Below are 21,733 nucleotides of genomic sequence, written 5' to 3'. Positions count from 1 at the left end.
ACGGTTTTTTGGTATAGACCACGCCTTTTTTACAACCGTGGCTTTTTTAGGCCACGGTTTAGGTAGCTTGATTAAGGCCGCGGTTTATATTTGCCATGACTACAAAACTGTGGCTATATGGTAAAGCCACGGTTTCAATTTAACGTTTAACATACAATTTTGGTTCAAAATATAGCCACGGTTTGGTTATGACCACAAATTTAAAACCGTGATTATATGTTATGCATTCTAAACCATTTATCTTGCCATGGCTTATTTCTGTATCATTACATAAATGTCATATATATATATATATATATATATATATATATATATATATATATATATATATATATATATATATATATATAAAAATTAACAAGCAAATTAACAATAATATTTAAAGAATCTAATTAATTTAAAGAATTTAAAGAATATACATATAAAATTAACAATAATATTGATGATTAGAATCTAATTAATTACAAGCAAATTAACATTAACGTCAATAGAGCTGATATAAAATTAAATTTAAAGAATAAGTAAATAGCATTTTTCCTAAACTATTCATCAATGGTAAATTCTATTTTACATGTATGTAGCTTACATATATAAGCTCAGGATGCAGCAAGAGCTGATAAAAAAAATCTAAATTTAAGACCGAACTTCATAAATCTAAGCAATTACATTGTTTTGATAGATTGAATCTGTTGTACATTTGTAAATGGACAATGAAGTGCCACTGAATGTCTTGTGAAAGCTGCAGCAATGATGAGGTTTATAGTAAGATAGAAGTGGTGAAGTAAATACTTACACATGTGTTTGTGATGGAATCTGTACTATGATCAAATACACTTTTTGGTCAAAGCCTAAGAAACTAGATGAAGATAACTTAGTAAGAAGAAAATATTAACTTTGAGATGAATAAGAGAACAAATTGACAACTCTATAAATGAATTATCAGAATGCTTATCAATTTTAATATGCGGCCAAATATACAATTAAAAGGATGTTTATCAATTCTAACATCTTCTATAAAAGAAAAATAGAATTACTATAATAACATTTGTAACACTATAATATCACAACTTCTAAATCTCTAAACTAAAGCAATTTAGGTGGCTGACATTCCAAATCTATGACAGATGAACAACCATATTGTTTACAACAGGACTATAAGAATTGGTAATGATCCAAATATATCCATATTTTTAGTATAATTTAATATGCATGTATGCATGTTTCCTAGAAGGTGAAGTTAGCTAACTAAGATGCTTTAAGAGTACAAATCACACTTATACTACAATAATGAAACAAAACACAAAGCACACAATGTTAAAATGAGTTATCTCTGTCCTACTTTTGCCTACTGCCATATATCTAAAACCATGACAGCACTATAAACTCTCAATATCTTAGAGCAGACCGGTTGAAAAATATACAAATCACATACAAAAGGTCAGGGAATGAATGAAGAGAAAAAGATAAGAGTCACACACCCAAATTGCAGCACAACTTCCGCAGACCAAACAACATTCATTAACATGTTTCTAGATGCAGACTATAAGATAGCTCCTGCATGAAAGAAGCAAAAACTGTTTGAAGCCTCATAATCAGAAGACGGTATTTCCACCTTTGATAAACTCAACACTACGATATCATAAGTAAACAATATGTTACCTAGATTCCAAACCGCAACAACCAACGCTATTTTGCTTACTTTCACTCAAAGAGACTAATCTGATCAGACAATATTCAACTAGAACCTGTGAACCAGTAAGCAAGCAAAGAACTAAGAAACATTCATTCAAAGTACCCTAAACCATAATTAAATCACAATATTACCTTGACATTAATGGATTGTGGATTGTTGAGTAGCATAATTGAGCAGTAAAACTGTCCATTACAGAACTGTAGATTTCAAAGCAGTAAAAAAGTTATTTGCAGAATTGCGGATTTGCGATTGAACGAAGCAAAAAGTACGGTTCAAATAATTGGTCAGATATATGGTGTTGGTCTATTATGTAAAGCAGCACAATTTTCTTCCTCAATACCTCACTGCCTGAAACAGATAAAATACCTTGAGTTGAACAGAAAAATGATTATGAATTATAGATTGGTTGATTCAAATACATATTTACTAGGTGTTAAATGAAGTAATAGCATAATCTATGCTAACCCTTTGTTTGGTAGAACCATCAAACAGTGGCAATGGATCACCCTTGCAGTAAATCAAAGCTTTGAGAACCTTAATGTTATCTTGGTGTGATGTCTCAAAAAGGCGCGGAAGTGTTTCAAATACTTCTTTTTGTTTGTTGTCATCTGCATTATAACAATGTTTCAAAGCATGTAGATTAAAGAAATTTTATCTAAATAAAAGCAAAACAGTGCTTCTTCGTCATTAACACGCGTGCAGAGTTTCTAAAACAAGTAGTTAGACCGACTTCATTACCTAAATGTTGACGGAAAATTGTTAGCAGCTTTTGAAGGTGGCCATACAAGCTTTCTAGCTTATGAGTCAAACTTGAAATCTCCCATGTCTCGATTATTGATGTCATGTATCTAAATTCAACAGGAGATAGTTAGAGTTATATAATAAGAACTCGTGTGATACGCACTTAATTAAGATTTTTTTCGTATTATAAATAATGATATATATATATATATATATATATATATATATATATATATATATATATATATATATATATATATATATATATATATATATATATATATATATATATATATATATACCTATGACATATAAAGGAGTTGTTGTGTCCTTAATTCCTCGAAAAACTCCTTGCATTGCCAAAGAGAGAATAACAACAGGAGCACCAATTGATCTACTAGTCGGGGCACCATTTTAATTGAATGCAAGAACCAACACTGCAAAAGAAACACATCTTATGATTTCTTGTTCTCTACAATAAAATATCAATTCATCTCAGAGACCCTTATATACATCAGAAAATGTTATCAGAGTTTCTCTTCTAAGTACCTGTAGTAGCCATAGCTCGGCATCCAAAACAATTTGCACAAATCAATTCAATAAACCTTAGCTCGGCATCCAAAACAATTTGCTCAAATCAATTCCACAAACCCTAAACACATGTATAAATAAATAGTTAACTTGGATACCCAAACCAAATAAATATAGCCAAATGGATATATAAAGGGCATAAAAATTAACTTAGCCATACAAAAACAAATATAAATCCTCAATGTAGTACATTTATAAAATTATGAAATAACAACCATCCAAAATGAGTTCACAGATTCAAAAACACTAAAACAAAGATTAATTAGAAAAATCAAAACAACCCACAACAAAGCTAACTCAAAACCTGAGCTTGGTAAAGAACCACCTGTTCTTCCCTGTCTTAAACCTCTCCTCAAACCTCTTCTTCGCCTCCTTCAAAGCAGTAACCTTCTTATCCTTACTCACAAGCGCATCATTTGTAACCACCTCCTTCAAATCCACATCCAAAGTATACCTAGTAGGCATCAGATGCTGATAGTTAACAAGCTTCACAAAGGCCTTCACGCGCGATTTCTTAGCGGTTTTCTTGGCCGAATCCTTCTTAATAACCTTTCTTGGGTACTTCTTGATCCCTGCTAGCATGACCGTAAGCACGTTCGCGAGTTCCATCGTCAAAGTTCTTCACGATGACTGCCTTCTCCCCTGCGTAGCATCCTTGGAGGACGATGACGGCTTTGTTTGGCTTGAGGAACTTCACCATTTTGGATCTTTGTTACTCTCTCTCGCTCACTGAATCGCCGTTTCAGGGTTAGAAATGAAAACCCTAGTTTGTTCTGATGTATAAAGGATTTGGAAACTGAGAGAGGGAGAGGGAGAAATCAAGAGAGGGAGAGGGAGAAATCGAGAGATGGTTTTCATTTTTTTGAAGCGGCTGAGTGGATGAATGGTAAGTGAGAGAGTTGTGTGAGAAGTAGGTTTTAGGGTTTAGAGAAAAAAATTAGGTTAGCCTTATTATTTACATTTTTAATTTTTTTCTTTTTTTAATCTATAAAAAATAGAAAAGAAAATATTTAATAAGAGGGAAACTAAAAAAAAAAAGGGGGAAATTCTGGCAGGATATATTTTTTTGGGCTTGTGTTACAGTTTGAGTGAAAATTATAATGCCGCGGTTTTTATTTGTGGCTTAAAATATCTACAGTTTGTTAACCGTGGCAAATAAAGAAAAGGCCACAGTTTCACACTCCGGATTCAATGTTTCAAAACATATGTCTACGCTTTGATAACCATGGCCAAATCATATATGTGGCCACAGTTTTTGAGCTGTGGACAATTTTAGCGTGGCCGTAGGCCAAATTTCTAGTAGTGAACCCGGATACACAGAGAATCGGGAAAGCCCGACAAAAAAAAATTACATACCAATTACATCTACGACAAAAAAAGCAGAGGATCCTTGACGAATTCGTAGAAAGAGTAATTGGGGTGTGTAATTTTCCCATAAAAAGACCACCTCCACACCAAGTGCTTGATATTCCAAACGGTATTATTCACATTCCAATCTTCCTTCCGAAAGCAACTACCATTCCTAACCAACCAAATACTCCAAGTGATGGCAAGCCATACCACACCCAACTTCCTAACTTTCACCTTTTTACTATCAAAAAATGAGTGTCAATCCATAAAACTCGACAAACACTCTTCAACTATTGTATCCCCTTTACCAACCCACCTATCTATCTCTCTCCAAATATTTTTCACCACCAAGCAACTAAAAAATAAATGATTACTATTTTCCAAACTATAACCACAAAAAGAGCACTTTAATTCATCCAAAGGAAAGTGAATACCTCGGATCTCCAACAAATCTTTCACCGGTAGCCTATTGAGAAATAATCTCCAACCGAACGCCTTGATTTTGAAGGGAACCTCTAATTTCCATAACAACTCAAAAGCATCGTCAAACCTATTAGGAGGACCAAAGGGCAAACGGAGATTATAATAAAAATTGTAACAAGAAGCTACCGAAAAGACCGAATCCTCGGAGTCCCTCCACCCCACGGAATCCTTACCATCCTTCCATCCTCTAAATCCCTCCAACCTACCTTTAAAATCCGCAAACACCTCCTCCAAGCCACTTTGTTCCGTGTCGACATCGGACACACCAAAATCTCCCCATATCCACTCTCCTTCCTTCCAACCACCCATGGCCGCCACCGATACATATTTTAATCGAGAGATAACGTATAAATCCGGAAACAACTCTTTTAAAGAAAGATCGTAAAACCACCTTGCCTCCCAAAAAGGAGTGGAGAACCCATTATGAACCGAAAACCTACAAAAATTCTCAATCGGATCAAAGGAAGTAGAATAAATACTTTTAACAACATCCTTCCACCAAATCGAACACTTCGACGAAATTTTATTCCCTCCACTACCAACAAACATAATTGAAGAAATCTCTCCATACCGAGCATTCAAGACTTTATACCACAACGACTCTTGCCTTTGAATTATCCTCCATCTCCACTTGTTAAGAAGTGCCAAATTAAACAAAACAATATTTTTAACTCCCAATCCCCCTTTATTCAACGGTAAAGTGACGTCCTCCCACTTAACCCAATGAATTCTTCTTCTTTCCTCTACTCCTCCCCAAAGGAATTTGCTTTGAATGCTATTGATCTTCTTAGCCACCTTTTTCGGAATTTTATAGAAAGACAAGGTGAAAATGGCCAAAGAACTAAGCACGGATTTTAAAAGAGTTATTCTTCCTCCCAAATTAAGGAAGCGGTTCGTCCATCCTTCCAACCGGTTCTTTATCTTAGACACAAGAGGAACCCATGTTGCTTCTTTCCTCGGATTGAAACCAATAGGAATTCCGAGAAAATAAAAGTTGCTATCTTCCAATTTGCATGAAAAGAAATGAGATACCGCTTCCAAAAAATGAAAATTAGAATTAATACCAATCAACTTACTTTTATGGTAGTTAATCCCAAGGCCCGACACAAGCTCAAAAGCCCGAAGAATCGCTCTCAACGCCCACACATGTCTCCAATTGATTTCCCCCACTATTAAAGTGTCATCCGCAAATTGGAGAATATCCACCGAACACGAACCATTAATGTTGAATTTTTGAAATTCCCCCACCTCAATGGATTTTTTCACTAGTCTCGTTAATCCTTCCGCCACTAGAACAAAAAGAAAAGGAGAAAGAGGATCTCCTTGTCTTAGACCTCTCTTCACCACAAACTCCTTCGTAGGACAACCATTTACTAGCACGGACATATTACTATTAAACACTAGTAATTCCATCCACTTCATCCACTTGCTTCCGAACCCCATTTTGTTTAACATATATCTCAAAAAATTCCAACTCACCTTATCGTAAGCTTTTTCAAAATCCACTTTAAACAAAATGCATTCTTTTCCTTCCTTTCTCGCGTAATCCACCACCTCATTAGCCACCACCACTCCATCCAATAATTGCCTACCGGGAACAAAAGCACTTTGGCATGGAGAAACAATGGAATGGAGCACCCCCTTTAACCTTCCCGCCAAAAGTTTCGCCACCACTTTGTAAAGACAACCCACTAGACAAATAGGTCGATAATCATCTAAACCAATCGGGTTATGAGACTTCGGAATAAGGGTTAAAAAAGAAGAAGTGATCACCTTAGACATGGGTCTACCTTGGAAGAAGTAGTTAAAAAAATTGAGAAAGTCTTCTTTAATAAAGTTCCAACACCTCTTAATAAAAAGAAAAGAGTAGCCGTCCGGACCCGGACTCTTCGTGTCACCACACTCCCACACCGCCTTCTTAATCTCACATTCAAGGAAAGGTTTCTCTATGTCCATCGCCTCTTCCCTACTAATAGAATTAAAGGAAATACCTTCTAACTCCGGTCTAACCTCCTCCGTTTCAATAAATTTGTTCCCAAAATGCTTACAAACCTCCTCCCTAATTTCCTCCACCGACTCCATCATACCTCCCGAAGCAAGAATCGGCCCAATATGATTATGTCTTCTTCTAGATTTCATTACTTTATGGAAAAAACCACTATTGGAATCTCCCTCTTTAAGCCACTACAACTTGGACTTTTGGAGGAGCATATTTTCTTTTATCCTCAAATTCCGCCAAAAGGTGCTCGTCGCCTCTTTTCTATTAACCACATTTTCCTCTAATGAATTAGAAGAAAAGACATTAGAAAAAGAAGCTAACCTTTCATCGGCAAGATTAATATCTTGGACGCCTTCCTCAATATCCAAGTCGATCTTGCCAAAAACTTCCTTGTTCCACTTCTTGAGTTTGTCTTTTAAAAGTCTAAGTTTTTCTTTCAACACAAAATCTCCTCTTCCTTCCACTTTCAAAGACTTCCACTCCTTTTCCACGAAAGGAATAAAGGAATCAAAGGAAAACCATTCGTTGTTGAATTTGAACGGTTTCGGCCCCCAATTATATTTTTCCGTCATCACCCAAATAGGACAATGATCCGAAATATCTCTATCACCCACCATTTGCCCGATAACATCCCACCGATTCACCACAACATTTGATAATAAGAAACGATCAATCCTACTCATCGCCTTACCATCTCCACCAAACCAAGTATATTTCTTCTCTTTGCACGGAATGTCTACCAAACCCCTCATGAGAATAAACTCCGTGAAAAGCTCCACCTCCTTCTTGAGAACCCCAACCGCTCTCCCTCTTCTTTCCCTACCGTTCTTAACCGCATTGAAATCACCTCCTATAATCCATTCCCCATCGTTAAACACCTTCTTCAAGTCTAATAATTTATCCCACAAAGCCTTCTTCTTATTCATGTCGCAAGATGAATAAACATTTACAACATAATAAAAGTCTTCCTTCCACCTCACTTTGATACCCAAATAACCTTCCCCTTTAAAGCTATGATGAACATCCATACTATTTTTCTTCCATAGCGTGATCAACCCACCCGATCTTCCTATCGAATTGGAAAAAGAAAAATCAATCTCCGGAGTTCTCCACAAGCTATAAGCAAAATCCTCATTCATATTTGTAATCTTTGTTTCTTGCATGAAAAAAATGTCCGCATTTCCTTTAATAATTAAATTACTTATTCTCCTTCTTTTGAGCGCATTAGCTCCCCCTCGAATATTCAATGAACCAATGATCATTGAGCCTCATTATTAGTCTCCTTCCTACCCACCACTGACAACTCTCTCCCCTTCTCCAAATTCTCAATCCTACTAACTAGATTGCTCTGGCCTTTCTCATCAACAACCCCCAACGCAACGATTGCCTCCCATAATTTTTCCCCAACGTCCTTTTTAAGGAACTCCCATTGCCTTCCGTTGTTCCTACATATGTCCGACTCCTCGACCTGTTGACCATAACACACCGAAAACTCACCGGTACTTCCTCCAGCAAAGCTATTAATCCGCTGGGCTATTATGTCTTTCACTGCCTTATTTTTATTCTGCCTGCTGCTATTGGGTTGCAATTTACAACCCCCAATTCTGCCCCTGCTCGGACCAGCCCTCAACAACTTATATTTCACCTTTTTCCCAACAGATTTTACACCCTCACAAGCCAAAGGACATATAATCCTTGGAGGTGATGATTCAACCGGCCCCTCCAAGTTGTTGTCCACAGCAACATGAAAATCCTTTCTCCCAGACAGAACCATATCGACATCATTACAAGACACAACGTCACTATTATTACCATACTTCACCACATTCAACTCCCTTTCACTAACTGGAACCGCCACATTCTTATGCACATGACTGGAAATAAGCCTATGCATACCTCCTGGCGCCACTGACGAATTCTCAATCGAGTCGCTGCTCCCCTCAATATTTCCGCTCCCCACAATCACTTTGCTCAGCATCAAAACAGGCCCAGCTGCCCCCAACACCAGACTGCCCCTGATATTATTTAAAGCTGAATCAAAAGCCCCCCTAAACTGATGCTCCGACTGCTCTCTGCTCCCAGTCCCCTTAGTTTCGGAAACCCGAAAACCAGAGTCAGCACTCACACTATGAGCCGGCAACTGCGTTTCCTTCCCGACTTCTACACCTTCTTTACCGTCCAAAGAATGATTCACAGGGATTTGTTCAGTGCTGTCTGACAAACTTCCCAGCCCATCTTCACAATCATCCGGCCACCCTTCTTCCGATTCAGAAAAACTACCCTCCGACGACAATGCCACCTTACCCTTAGTTGGAAAGCTGTATAATCCCTGTGCGTCCTCTCTAACCAACAACTTAAAAACCAGACCATCAATGTTAACAGATAACGAATCGGGTACCTTACTTGTGATGGGAATGTTAACCATAATCCTCGCCGCGACAAAGGAGTCTCCTTTCGCAGTGGATTCGTCCGTGCATATGAACCTGCCCCACCGTTCGGCCAAAGCTACGAAGAACTCTGGACATCAAGCGTGAACCGGAATTCCGTAAATTCTGATCCATACATCCCTCTCCTGTGCCACCGCTCCGACCTCCCATTTCTTAATCTCCGAAAACCATCCTTTCCACCAATCTTCTCCTCCCCCTATTAAATCTTCAATGAAACCATCCTCTAGTTCCTCTAACAGACACATGCTACTACCCAAAGGTGAAACTTTAACCGCAAACACGCCCTCCATTTCGAAATGCGTTTGGATAGTGTGAGCCGACCCCGGAATGCAAACCTTAGCCACATATGCTTTTTCCAGCCTCCCTCTCAAAACATCAGAAGACTTAAATTGCACCACATCATTCTCTGTCTCCATCGATCCCCTACCTTCCAAATCCTTACTCACCACCTCTACATAAGAACAATCTTTCCTGGCTAAAAAGGTTCTTGGTGCAACCTTGTTCCCTACCGAATGCCTTACTCCAAAATTACCTTGATTTCCCCTAACAGAATTCCCAAAATTCCTTACTCCCCCAACCTGTCTCCTATCGAATCTCGGAACGTTCACATGGATTTTCTTACCTGCAATAATGATGTTATCCAAGCGCACCGCCAATAATCGACCATCCGTAACCTCCACAAAACGCGCAAAACCAAACCTTTTCCCGAAAGCATTCCTCCTCGGTGCTATAGCAACCTCTACCACGTTTCCTGAACACCCGAAAAGTTCGAACAATACCTTGGCCGTCGTATCATCTGGGAAATCAGACACAAACAAGGAAGTAATTTCACCCTTTTTCTCTGCGAACTTCAGGTTGCGACCACCATAAGGAAAGGTATTCCATCTTGGAGCGAACCGTTTATTGTGTGACACTTTAGTCCACCCACCCCGAACCATCTAAGGAGCCTCGCGAAAGAAGAAAAACGCTTGCCAGAAGAGAAGAGAAAGTAGCGCTTGCCCGAGAAGAAAAGATAGACCTCCCAAGACCTTGCCAGTGAAAACAAACCACCCCCTCAACAAGGTCCCTGACCCTAAGGCCAGGAGTTTAAACCAAAATTGAAAGAGTGAATATTAACCCTAACAGGAGTCTCTAGGAAACCCACCGGAAACGCAAGACTACACAGATACTCAGGGAGAAGATCCGCCAACGCATCTCGCCGGAAATCGCCCTAGATTGCCGGAAATCGCCATAGCCCTTAAATAATATTTTATAATATTAACTTCTTTTCTTTCCTGATAAAGAGTAATATTATAAAATTAGACTTTGACTCGCTCGTTGGCCGTTGCGCAAATGTTTGAATTTTTTTATATTTTTTAAATAAATTTTAAATATTATATATATTAAATAAATATTAAACAATGATAGATTAAATAAATTTTAAAAATAATAATTTTGAAGAAAAATAAATTTTGAACATACATAAAGTTTATTTTTTCTATAGTTTTTATGTGAAAAGGTGTAACATAATTTGATAAGTGACTTATCACACCAAAGTTTCCAGTAAAATCTCTATAATAATTAACTTTTTATTCTTTAGTAATATCTACAATATTGATAATTTTCAAAATTTTATTAGTATGTGAATAACTTTTTTTAAATTATTAGTTTAAAATCTAATATTTAGGAAATAAAGTTTTTTTAAAGAATTTTTTTTTTCAATAAGCAATTGATATTCAAAGAAATCGCATTAGAGATGCAACCTTTACAAAACCGGAGACTCTACTAGTTTAAGAAATAAAATTACGGACATTTATACCCAATCGTAAAAGCTAGGTGTTAATAAAGTATTACGATTGGATAACCACCTCCAAGACCAAAAGAAAACATTGGAACAGACTTCGTCAAAACTAAACGAACCTTCCTTGAAGATGATCGTGTTTCTCATTTTCCATAAGTTCCACGTCGTTGCCACCCAAATTGCGGAAATCTTCTTCTTCGTAACTTCCTTCATCACTTTCTTTTGAATGATTGCGGAGTTTAAGAATTCGTCAAAAGATAGATCTAAATCTTCCCCCGTCTACAAGAAGATCCGCTCCCACACCTTTCTTGAAACGCAACAGATAAAAAATAAGTTGTGAAGACAATATTTATACAAATTTGTTTTGATGAAGACAAGATCTCAAATGCAAAAGGAATGGATCAATACACATGAAAGCACAAGATTCAAGTATTCCAAAAGGAGCTTAAACTTGATTGATCAAAAATATTAAGGTATATGGTATACAAGTCTCTTAATGCATAAACAAGTGTTTTCAAACATCCATACATGTCCCATAAACTTTACAAAACATTAGAAACTCATTCAAACCTTTAAAAATATGTTTTTGGAGTTTTTTACTTATGGGAACCGAGTTCCAGTTTGAAGGAACCGGTTCCCAGAACCCCTTTGCCACTTCTTTTTGCGCTTCTCATGTCCAGGAACCGAGTTCCACATTTTAGGAACCGGTTCCCCAGTTCATTTTTTCAAATTTTTGTAATGTTGCATATAGGGAACCCGGGTTCTCGATTAAGGGAACCGGTTCCACGTGAAAATTTTGAAAAATTCAGAATTTGTTCACTTCTTCAAATGGCACCTCTTCACCTTTTATCCTTGCATCCTTCCATACCTAAAAACATTTTGTAAAGGTGTCTTAGAGGCTATATATTTGATATTTTCATAATTTATTCTCTACCTCTTTCATTCATAAAAATTTAAACAATTCAAGTGTCCATATCTTTCATAAAAATTACCAAGTGTCTATACTTCATTTTCATTGAAACTTTGTGCATATAACCTTCACTCAAAATACCAAAGTTTCATATCATACATTCATTGAACACTTGTTTATCATTAAAGGAATTGTGTGCTTGAAAGGAAAGATCAATCAACTGATTGATATATATTATTCATCTTCAAAAACTCTTGTAATTATTCAAACATATTGTTGCTTACTTATTTTCCAGGATTGTTGGAATTAAGTGTGTGCATTGAAGAGGATTGTTCTTCTTGCACTTAGTGGTGAAGATCTTAAAGGTTTTAAGAGCCTTTGATCTTTCTATAGGTTAGATAGTAAAGCATCACATTTGGTGTGGATAGGCTTGTACAATCATTCTAGCTATAGTGAAATCTCTTTCGTGTTGAAAGGGGACTGGAGTACTCTCGGATTGTGAGGGGAACCAGTATATATCATTATGTCGTTTATTTTTCTGCATTTTACTCTTTCCATAACCTTACCATAAACCAGAAAAATAATCCACATATCTCAAGAAAATCGATATTAAGAACCTAATTCACCCCCCCCCCCCTCTTAGGCGCATTTCATACTTACAATTGGTATCAGAGCTGGTTATAGGTAAGCTATTCCTAAAAGATCCAGATAGCTTCCGCAAATCAAAATCCAGTTTTTAGAGACGGTGGTAGCAACAACAAACCTCCATTGTTCTGTGGACAATACTTCGACTTCTGGAAAATTCGCATGAGGGCTCATTTAGAGGCACGAGGAGAAGAAGTATGGGAGGCTGTCCTAGAAGGTCCTCATGTTCCTACAACTGTCGTCAATGGTGTTGGATCAGATAAACCTAAAGCCTCATGGGATGACAACTCTAGAAAGAAGGTCCTTGCTGACAAAAAGGCTATCAATCTTCTTCAAGGAGCACTTAGCATGGACGAGTTCTTTCGTGTTTCGGCATGTACAACGGCCAAACAATTTTGGGATACATTAGTAGAAACTCATAAAGGAACCGTTGAATTTAAGAGATCTCGTTTAAATACTTTGAGTCAAGAATATGAATTATTTAGAATGTAGCCCGGAGAAACCATTCTTGAACTACAAAAGATATTTGTTCACTTAATAAATCATCTAGACGCTCTTGGAAAGAAAATTTCTACTGAGGAACAAAATCTTAAAGTTCTAAGATCCTTAAGCAAAGAATGGCAACCAAAGGTAACGGCAATATCCGAGAAGAAGAATTTAACAAAAATAAATTCCGCAACATTGTTCGGAAAACTTCAAGAATACGAAACGGAACTTGGAAGACTTCAAAAGCATGAAAGTCTAGATTCAAAATCCAAAGGCATTGCTTTGAAAGTAGATTCTATGAACAATGATCCACCGATGGAAGATGAAAATTTCATGCTCCTTGTTAAACGCCTTGGTAAGTTCTTTGGTAAAAATAATAAATCATCTCATGTAAAAAGAAAGAACCATTTCAGGAAAAAGGAGGCTTCCACTTCAACACAAGATGTCACATGTTATGAATGTGGTAAACAAGGTCATATAAAACCAGATTGTCCAAAACTCTCCAAGAATGGTGGTGTCAAAGGCAAAAAGGACTTCAAGAATAAAAAAGCCTATGTTGCATGGGAAGATAATGAGATAAGTTCATCATCCGATTCGGATAGCGACGAAAGTGCAAATCTATCATTGATGGCTTCACACCATTCCGAAGATGAGAACGATGAGGTTAGTAATGAATTCTCTATTTTCGATAATGATGCACAAGGTGCCATAAATGAATTATTAAATGAATGCAAAATGTTATATAGAACCATATCAACTCAAGAGAACAAATCAAAACTCTTGAAGAGAAAATGGATACCATGCAAAAAGATTTCGAGGTTGAAAAGAAATAATATGTTGAGAAAATAGAACAAAAATCTACATGTAATAATTGTGATTCACTTTCTTTTCAAATCGTTCAATTAAAGAGAGTCCTTGAAAGATATGAAAAAGGAAAAATTGGTTTAGAGGGTATCCTTAGTCAACAAAGGTATTCTAATGATAATAGTGGACTTGGTTATTCAAAGTTCTCAAAACCATATACTAACAAAACTGTTTTTGTTAAGGCAAGTGACCAAACATCTCAAGATAAAGTTAACAAGCCTAAAGTGGTTCATCATCATCCTAAGAAATCTTATGTTCCTAAAAAGAAACCCTATGTTCCTTATGCTCCTAAAAAGAAACCTTATGTTCCTAGATATAGAAGTAATTTTGTTCCTACATGCTTTTATTGTAGTATAAGTGGCCATACACCTAATGCTTGCTATGTTAGAAACTTTAGTGTGGCAAGTGGACATTATGTGTGGGTAAATAAAGGTACTAATTATGAAGGACCCAAAGAAGTTTGGGTACCTAACAAAACTTAATTTATTTTATAGGTATGCTTGAAGACCACATCAAATCAATGGTATCTCGATAGTGGTTGTTCCAAGCATATGACAGGAGACATCAACAAATTTTCAGATCTAAAGCTTAAGCCCACAGGTTATGTTACCTATGGAGATAACAATAAAGGAAAGATTCTTGGCGTAGGCAAAGTTGGTGCACCACCTTTCACTTCCATTGAAGATGTTCTTTATGTTGAAGGACTAAAGCACAATCTTCTTAGTATTAGCCAACTATGTGACAAAGGATTCAAGATCAAGTTTACTAAAGATGAATGCTTGATAGAAGACGAAGTCACACATGAGGTTAAACTTAAAGGTAAAAGAATCAATAATATATTTATGATTTCTCTTGATGACTTGTCTTTGAAGGTAAAATGTCTCATGGCGAACAACAATAACTCATGGCTTTGGCACAAAAGAATTGCTCATATTCATATGGAACATTTGAATAAATTAATAAAACATGATCTTGTCATTGGATTGCCTAAGATAAAGTTTATCAAATATTGTCTTTGTGATGCTTGTCAAAAAGGGAAACAAACAAAATCAACTTTCAAATCTAAGAATGTGGTGTCTACTACAAGACCACTACAATTTTTACACATGGACTTATTTGGTCCATCAAGAACAAGGAGTCTCGGAGGTAATGTATATGCTTTAGTTATTGTTGACGATTTCTCTAGATATACTTGGACATTCTTTTTAGTGCAGAAAAATGATGCATTCAAAGTGTTCAAGAAGTATGCAAAGCAAATTCAAAATGAGAAGTCTCTAACAATTGTATCCATAAGGAGTGACCATGGTGGAGACTTTCAAAATGCTTCGTTTGAAGAATTTTGTGAAGAACATGGAATATCTCATAATTTCTCCGCACCAAGGACTCCTCAACAAAATGGAGTAGTAGAAAGGAAGAATAGATCTCTTGTGGAATTTGCAAGAACAATGCTTAGTGATTCAAATCTTCCTAAATATTTTTGGGCAGATGCGGTAAGCACAACATATTTTGTAAGTAATAGAGTTAATATTCGACCTATCTTAAAGAAGACTCCATATGAACTTTTCAAAGGAAGGAAACCAAACATTGCTTATTTTCACATCTTTGGATGCAAATGTTTTGTCTTGAACAATGACAAAGATAATCTTGGTAAGTTTGATGAAAAATCTGACGAAGGTATTTTTCTTGGTTATTCTCTTTCTAGTAAAGCTTTTAGAATATATAATAAAATAACTTTAAAAATTGAAGAATCAGTGCATGTATCTTTTGATGAATCTAACCCCTCCAAGGAGGATATTATTACTTGTGATGATGATGATATAGTAGAAATCCCTCAAGAAATTTCTTCAAAAGATGTCAATAAAGAATCACCGAAACAACAAGAAGAAGTTTCTTAACCAAGTACAAATGTCAAACCATCGGAACAACAAGAAGAAGTCTCACAAACAAATGCAAATGCTAATGATCTACCTAAATAATAGAGAACTCATAGAGATCATCCAATCGATAAAGTTATTGGTGACATTGGTCAAGGCGTTGCAACAAGACTAAATCTTCAAGATGCTTGCTTAAACATGGCGTTTGTCTCTCAAATTGAACCTTCCAAAGTTAATGAAGCTTTAGAATACGACCAATGGATAACTGCTATGCAAGAAGAGTTAAACCAATTTGAAAGGAATCAAGTTTGGGAACTTGTTCCTAGACCAAGTGATAAACATATCATAGGTACACAATGGGTGTTTAAGAACAAACTTGATGAGAATGGTATAATTGTTCGAAACTAATCAAGGTTGGTGGCTCAAGGTTATAATCAAGAAGAAGGCATTGACTTTGAAGAAACTTTCGCTCCGGTTGCAAGGTTGGAAGTTATTCGTCTTTTACTTGCTTATGCTTGCTCTTTAAACTTTCAGCTTTATCAAATGGACGTCAAAAGCGCATTCTTGAATGGCTACATCAATGAAGAAGTATATGTCAAACAACCCCCGGGATTTGAAGACTTCAAAAATCCTTCACATGTTTTTAAGTTGAGAAAGGCTCTTTATGGTTAAAAGCAAGCACCAAGAGCATGGTATGATAGACTTAGCAATTTTTTGTGTGAAAAAAGGTTTCAAAAAGGGTAAGGTTGATAAAACTTTGTTCATTAAGAAAATCAAAAGTAACACTTTATTGGTTCAAGTCTATGTTGATGATATCGTTTTTGGATCGACTAACAAAGAAATGTGTGAGGATTTTCATTGATGATGCAAGGAGAATTCGAGATGTCTATGATGGGAAAGATGAACTATTTTCTTGGATTACAAATTAAGCAACTCAAAGAAGGAATTTTCATCAACCAATCCAAGTATTGCAAAGAGTTATTGAAAAAGTTTGATATGGATAATTGTAAAGCATTGAATACTCCAATGAGCTCTGGTACATATGTTGATCAAGATGAATCCGGTACTCCAATTGATATTACTAAGTATCGAGGTATGATTGGTTCCTTATTGTATTTGATGAAAGTCGTCATGACATATAGTTCAGTGTTTGTCTTTGTGCTCACTTTCAAGCAAATCCAAAGGAATCACATCTCATGGCGGTAAAAAGTATCATGAAGTATCTCAAAGGAACAACCAATGTCGGCTTATGGTATCCTAAAGGTAGTGTTTGCAATTTAATTGGTTATTCTGACGCGGATTATGCAGGTTGCAAAACTGATCGTAAAAGCACAAGTGGTACTAGTCACATTCTTGGAAATGCATTAGTATCACGGGCTTGTAAAAAGCAAGCATGTGTTTCTCTTAGCACGGCCAAAGCGGAATACATAGTAGCGGGTAGTTGTTGTGCACAAATTCTTTGGCTTAAGCAACAACTTCGTGACTACGGACTTGATCTCGGATCCATTCCTCTTCGATGCGACAATACAAGCGCTATCAATATTACAAAGAATCCGGTCATGCATTCAAGAACCAAACACATAGACATTCGACATCATTTTCTTCGCGATCATGTGCCTAAAGGAGATGTGGAAGTCACATTTGTAGATACCCATAATCAATTAGCAGATATCTTCACTAAACCGCTCGCAAAGAAACTATTTTATAAAATTCGGCGAGAGCTTGGAATTTTAGATGAAAATGATATATGATTCTTCATTTGGTAAAACAAAGGTACACATATATTTAATATTATACTAGCAATTATTTTTATGTTTGTTCTATCTGTAAAATACTTTCTTCTATGATTTTTGGGTCTTTTTGGTTAAGGAACCCTGGTTCCCAAAAGGGGGAACCGGTTCCTGCACCCATCTGCCAGGTTTTCACGCTTTCACAAGGGCTGGAACCCGGGTTCCCAAAAGGGGGAACCGGTTCCTGCGTACCACATATGATTTTTTTTCTTTTCTTTTTATGTTTCCTTGTTCCAACATGTCATAAATTTTCTTCTTTTATGTTTCCTTCTCTCTTCTCTATATGTCATAACTCTCTCCTCTTTTATGTTCCCTTCCCATTTCTCTATGTGTCATAACTTGTTTTTATTTTCATTTATTCACTCTATCTCATAACTTATTCTTATTCATTCCATTCAACCTCTCTTCAACAACTTTGACCACTATTCATCTTCTTCAACCTTCCTCCGTTACCATTAAAACTCCACTAAATCAAGATTTTAATCCACCAAAATTAAACCCCACTCATCCACACTCCTATATAAGACTCTCTCACTCTCAAACTCATTTCACAAACTCTCCATCTAGAACAAATCCAAAAATCCCTTTCTCAAACCCTAACTCTCAAAAGCTTCATCCATGGCTTCTTCCTCAAGAGCATCCAAAGGAAAGAAGAAACCTATCAATGATTTTGATGAGAAACCACCTCCAAAGAATCCAAAGCTCAATATTCAGAACCGACCTCTCTTGTCTTCAAAGTATGGTAACCTTGAATCCTTCCCTTCTCAAGGTTTTATTTTTCCGGAAAAACTACAATATAAAGGAGTTTACAATTTTGCTAGTGATTATGGAAAAATCTATCCGGATTTGGTTAGGGAGTTTTATGAAAATTTGAAGATTGTGTTTGGTAATGATCTCTCTAATTTAGATGAAATTAAGCTCACCACTTCGGTCCGTAATAAGACTTTTAGGATGGATGTTGCTTCTTTTGGAAATTGTTTAGGACTTCCTACTACCGGCCAAATCTTGGTTTCCGGACATACACCGGAGTGGGAAGGTTTTAACAAAACACAAAGTTTTCCAGATATGATTCGACCCTCTCAAACCGCTACCGTGACTCAACAAAACCCTCTCCTCACAAAGTATAACATGTTTGGATCAAAATTTCCAGTTAATGAGAGAATGCTCCATTTCATCATTGCTTATGTTTTGCTCCCAAAACATTCAAATTACTCTCGTGTCAATTAGTTGGAACTTCAAGTGCTCTATGGTGTCAAAAATAAAATCAAGATCAATTGGGCTGTCACAATCTTGCTTCATATGCATAGGCCTCAACAATTGAATGGTGGTTTGCCATATAGTCGACCAATTAATCATCTCTTGAAAGCTGCTAGAATTAACCTTAAGAATCAAACTTCCTTGCCTATGTCTCCAAGGGAATGTGAAATCAACGACAAAACCGCTCTAAAAAATACCGGTATTGTCTTAGCCATGGACGGAACCTTCATTTACAAATACGATGGTCCAACCGACGTTCCGCTACCCTTTCCGGAAGGAGGTGTTACCATGGATATTCACTTCAACAAAATGTGCTCCATAGAAACCACCATGGCCAACAACTATAGAGAACAACAAGCGGAAAATGCCTTCTTTCGCCAACAATTTGCACAAATCCTCCAATACCATAACCAACCCAATCAAGAGGATAATGGTGATCGAGGCCAATATGATGAAGAGATTGATGGCATGGATGATGAATGAATATTATGTGTTTACTTAATTTCCTTTCCGTTTCATGTACTTTCCGTTTAATGTCCTTTCCGTTTATGCATTTCTAGTTTGCACTATGTTTTATTTCCTATGTCATGTTTCATTAAGTTTCAATTCCTATGTTGTAAGACTTATGTTATGTTATCTTTATCATTATATATTAAGTTTGTGTGTTAATTTTTGTTTGTATTATAATACATGATGTCTTTTATCTTTCATCTTCTTTCCCATTCCTTTTATCTAATGACAAAGGGGGAGAAGAATTATATATCCATGTATGTGTTATCCGTGTATGTGTGTATGTTTCTCTAACAAATTTGTAGAAAGCAAAAACCAAAACTCAAGCAAAGCATTATTCAAGAATCAAGGGGGAGCTTTGACTTAGGGGGAGATTGTAATGTTAAAGAAACATCATTTTATCAATTTCAAGCAAAATTTTGTCATCATCAAAAAGGGGGAGAATGTGAAGACAATCTTTATACAAATTTGTTTTGATGAAGACAAGATCTCAATTGCAAAAGGAGTGGATCAATTCACATGAAAGCACAATATTCAAGTATTCCAAAAGGAGCTTGATTGATCAAAAATATTAAGGTATATGGTATACAAGTCTCTTAATGCATAAATAAGTGTTTTCAAACATCCATACATGTCCCATAAACTTTACAAAACATTAGAAACTCATTCAAACCTTTAAAAATATGTTTTTGGAGTTTTTTACTTATGGGAACCGAGTTCCAGTTTGAAGGAACCGGTTCCCAGAACCCCCTGCCACTTCTTTTTGCGCTTCTCATGTCCAGGAACCGAGTTCCACATTCTAGGAACCGGTTCCCCAATTCATTTTTTCAAATTTTTGTAATGTTGCATATAGGGAACCCGGGTTCTGGATTAAGGGAACCAGTTCCCACGTGAAAATTTTGAAAAATTCAGAATTTCTTCAATTCTTCAAATGGCACCTCTTCACGTTTTATCCTTGCATCCTTCCATACATAAAAACATTTTGTAAAGGTGTCTTAGAGGCTATATATTTGAGATTTTCATAATTTATTCTCTACCTCTTTCATTCATAAAAATTTAAACAATTCAAGTGTCCATATCTTTCATAAAAATTACCAAGTGTCTATACTTCATTTTCATTGAAACTTTGTGCATATAACCTTCACTCAAAATACCAAAGTTTCATATCATACATTCATTGAACACTTGTTTATCATTAAAGGAATTGTGTGCTTGAAAGGGAAGATCAATCAAGTGATTGATATATATTATTCATCTTCAAAAACTCTTGTAATTATTCAAATATATTGTTGCTTACTTATTTTCCAGGATTGTTGGAATTAAGTGTGAGCATTGAAGAGGATTGTTCTTCTTGCACTTAGTGGTGAAGATCTTAAAGGTTTTAAGAGCCTTTGATCTTTCTATAGGTTAGATAGTAAAGCATCACATTTGGTGTGGATAGGCTTATACAATCATTCTAACTATAGTGAAATCTCTTTCGTGTTGAAAGGGGACTAGAGTACTCTCGAATTGTGAGGGGAACTAGTATATATCGTTGTGTCGTTTATTTTTCTGCATTTTACTCTTTCCATAACCTTACCATAAACCAGAAAAATAATCCACATATCTCAAGAAAACCGACCTCTTAGGCGCATTTCAAACTTTCAATGATTAGAGTCCTCCTGAACATTGTTGCAAAACACACAATCCATATTGTTCCCTACAGCCGCTATTCCTCTTTGACATACATTGATGGTATACATTTTTTTTATACTAATAGTGCATACCAATTTACGTTTTTAAACTCTTATTTTAGAAGTAATTAAGCACTTCAATTATAATGTAAATAATATCTATTAAATCATAATGAAAAAAATTAAATTATATATAATTGTCAATTATATTATAATTAAGAATAAGTTATTTTTATTAAATAATATAAATGTCTAATAATTGAAAGATAAACGTTATGTTATCCAAGTAATTGAAAGTTAAATATTAATAATAATTTATTTATGATATAAAATCAACAATTATGTTTTATAATAATAATAATAATAATAAGAATAATAATAATAGACTTTGAAATTCTATTTATAGTTAATAAGAAAAAATAGTAACATGTTTCAATATTATAATAATGTAAATGGCTTATTTAAAGATATAAATTTACAATTAAAGTTGATATATTTTATTTGATAAAATAAAGTTAAAATATTTCTTGTTGAGTCCTCATAAACATATTATACTAAATTGAAAAAAAATATTATATTCAAAATTATATTTATAATACAATTAAAAGTGAAATAGTATTAATAAATAATATTAAAATAT

The 21,733-nt window shown here is 35.6% G+C and overlaps 2 protein-coding genes and 1 pseudogene across 2 annotated transcripts; all 3 read right to left on the bottom strand.

Annotated features, from left to right (window-relative positions):
* Positions 1 to 478: 478 nt before the first annotated feature.
* LOC131651619 (large ribosomal subunit protein eL27-like) lies at positions 479 to 3,934 on the bottom strand (annotated as a pseudogene).
* A 3,108-nt stretch (positions 3,935 to 7,042) lies between these two features.
* On the bottom strand, positions 7,043 to 7,996 carry LOC131649524 (uncharacterized). Its single transcript, XM_058919283.1, has one exon. It carries the CDS (start codon positions 7,994 to 7,996, stop codon positions 7,043 to 7,045), a length of 954 nt encoding a protein of 317 aa, XP_058775266.1.
* Positions 7,997 to 9,381: 1,385 nt separating this feature from the next.
* On the bottom strand, positions 9,382 to 10,242 carry LOC131649523 (uncharacterized). Its single transcript, XM_058919282.1, has one exon. It carries the CDS (start codon positions 10,240 to 10,242, stop codon positions 9,382 to 9,384), a length of 861 nt encoding a protein of 286 aa, XP_058775265.1.
* Positions 10,243 to 21,733: the final 11,491 nt, after the last annotated feature.

Source organism: Vicia villosa, linkage group LG2 (genome assembly GCF_029867415.1).
Source record: "Vicia villosa cultivar HV-30 ecotype Madison, WI linkage group LG2, Vvil1.0, whole genome shotgun sequence".
In the NCBI taxonomy this organism is placed as follows: Eukaryota; Viridiplantae; Streptophyta; class Magnoliopsida; order Fabales; family Fabaceae; genus Vicia; species Vicia villosa.
This window is presented reverse-complemented; position numbering and strand designations above follow the sequence as displayed.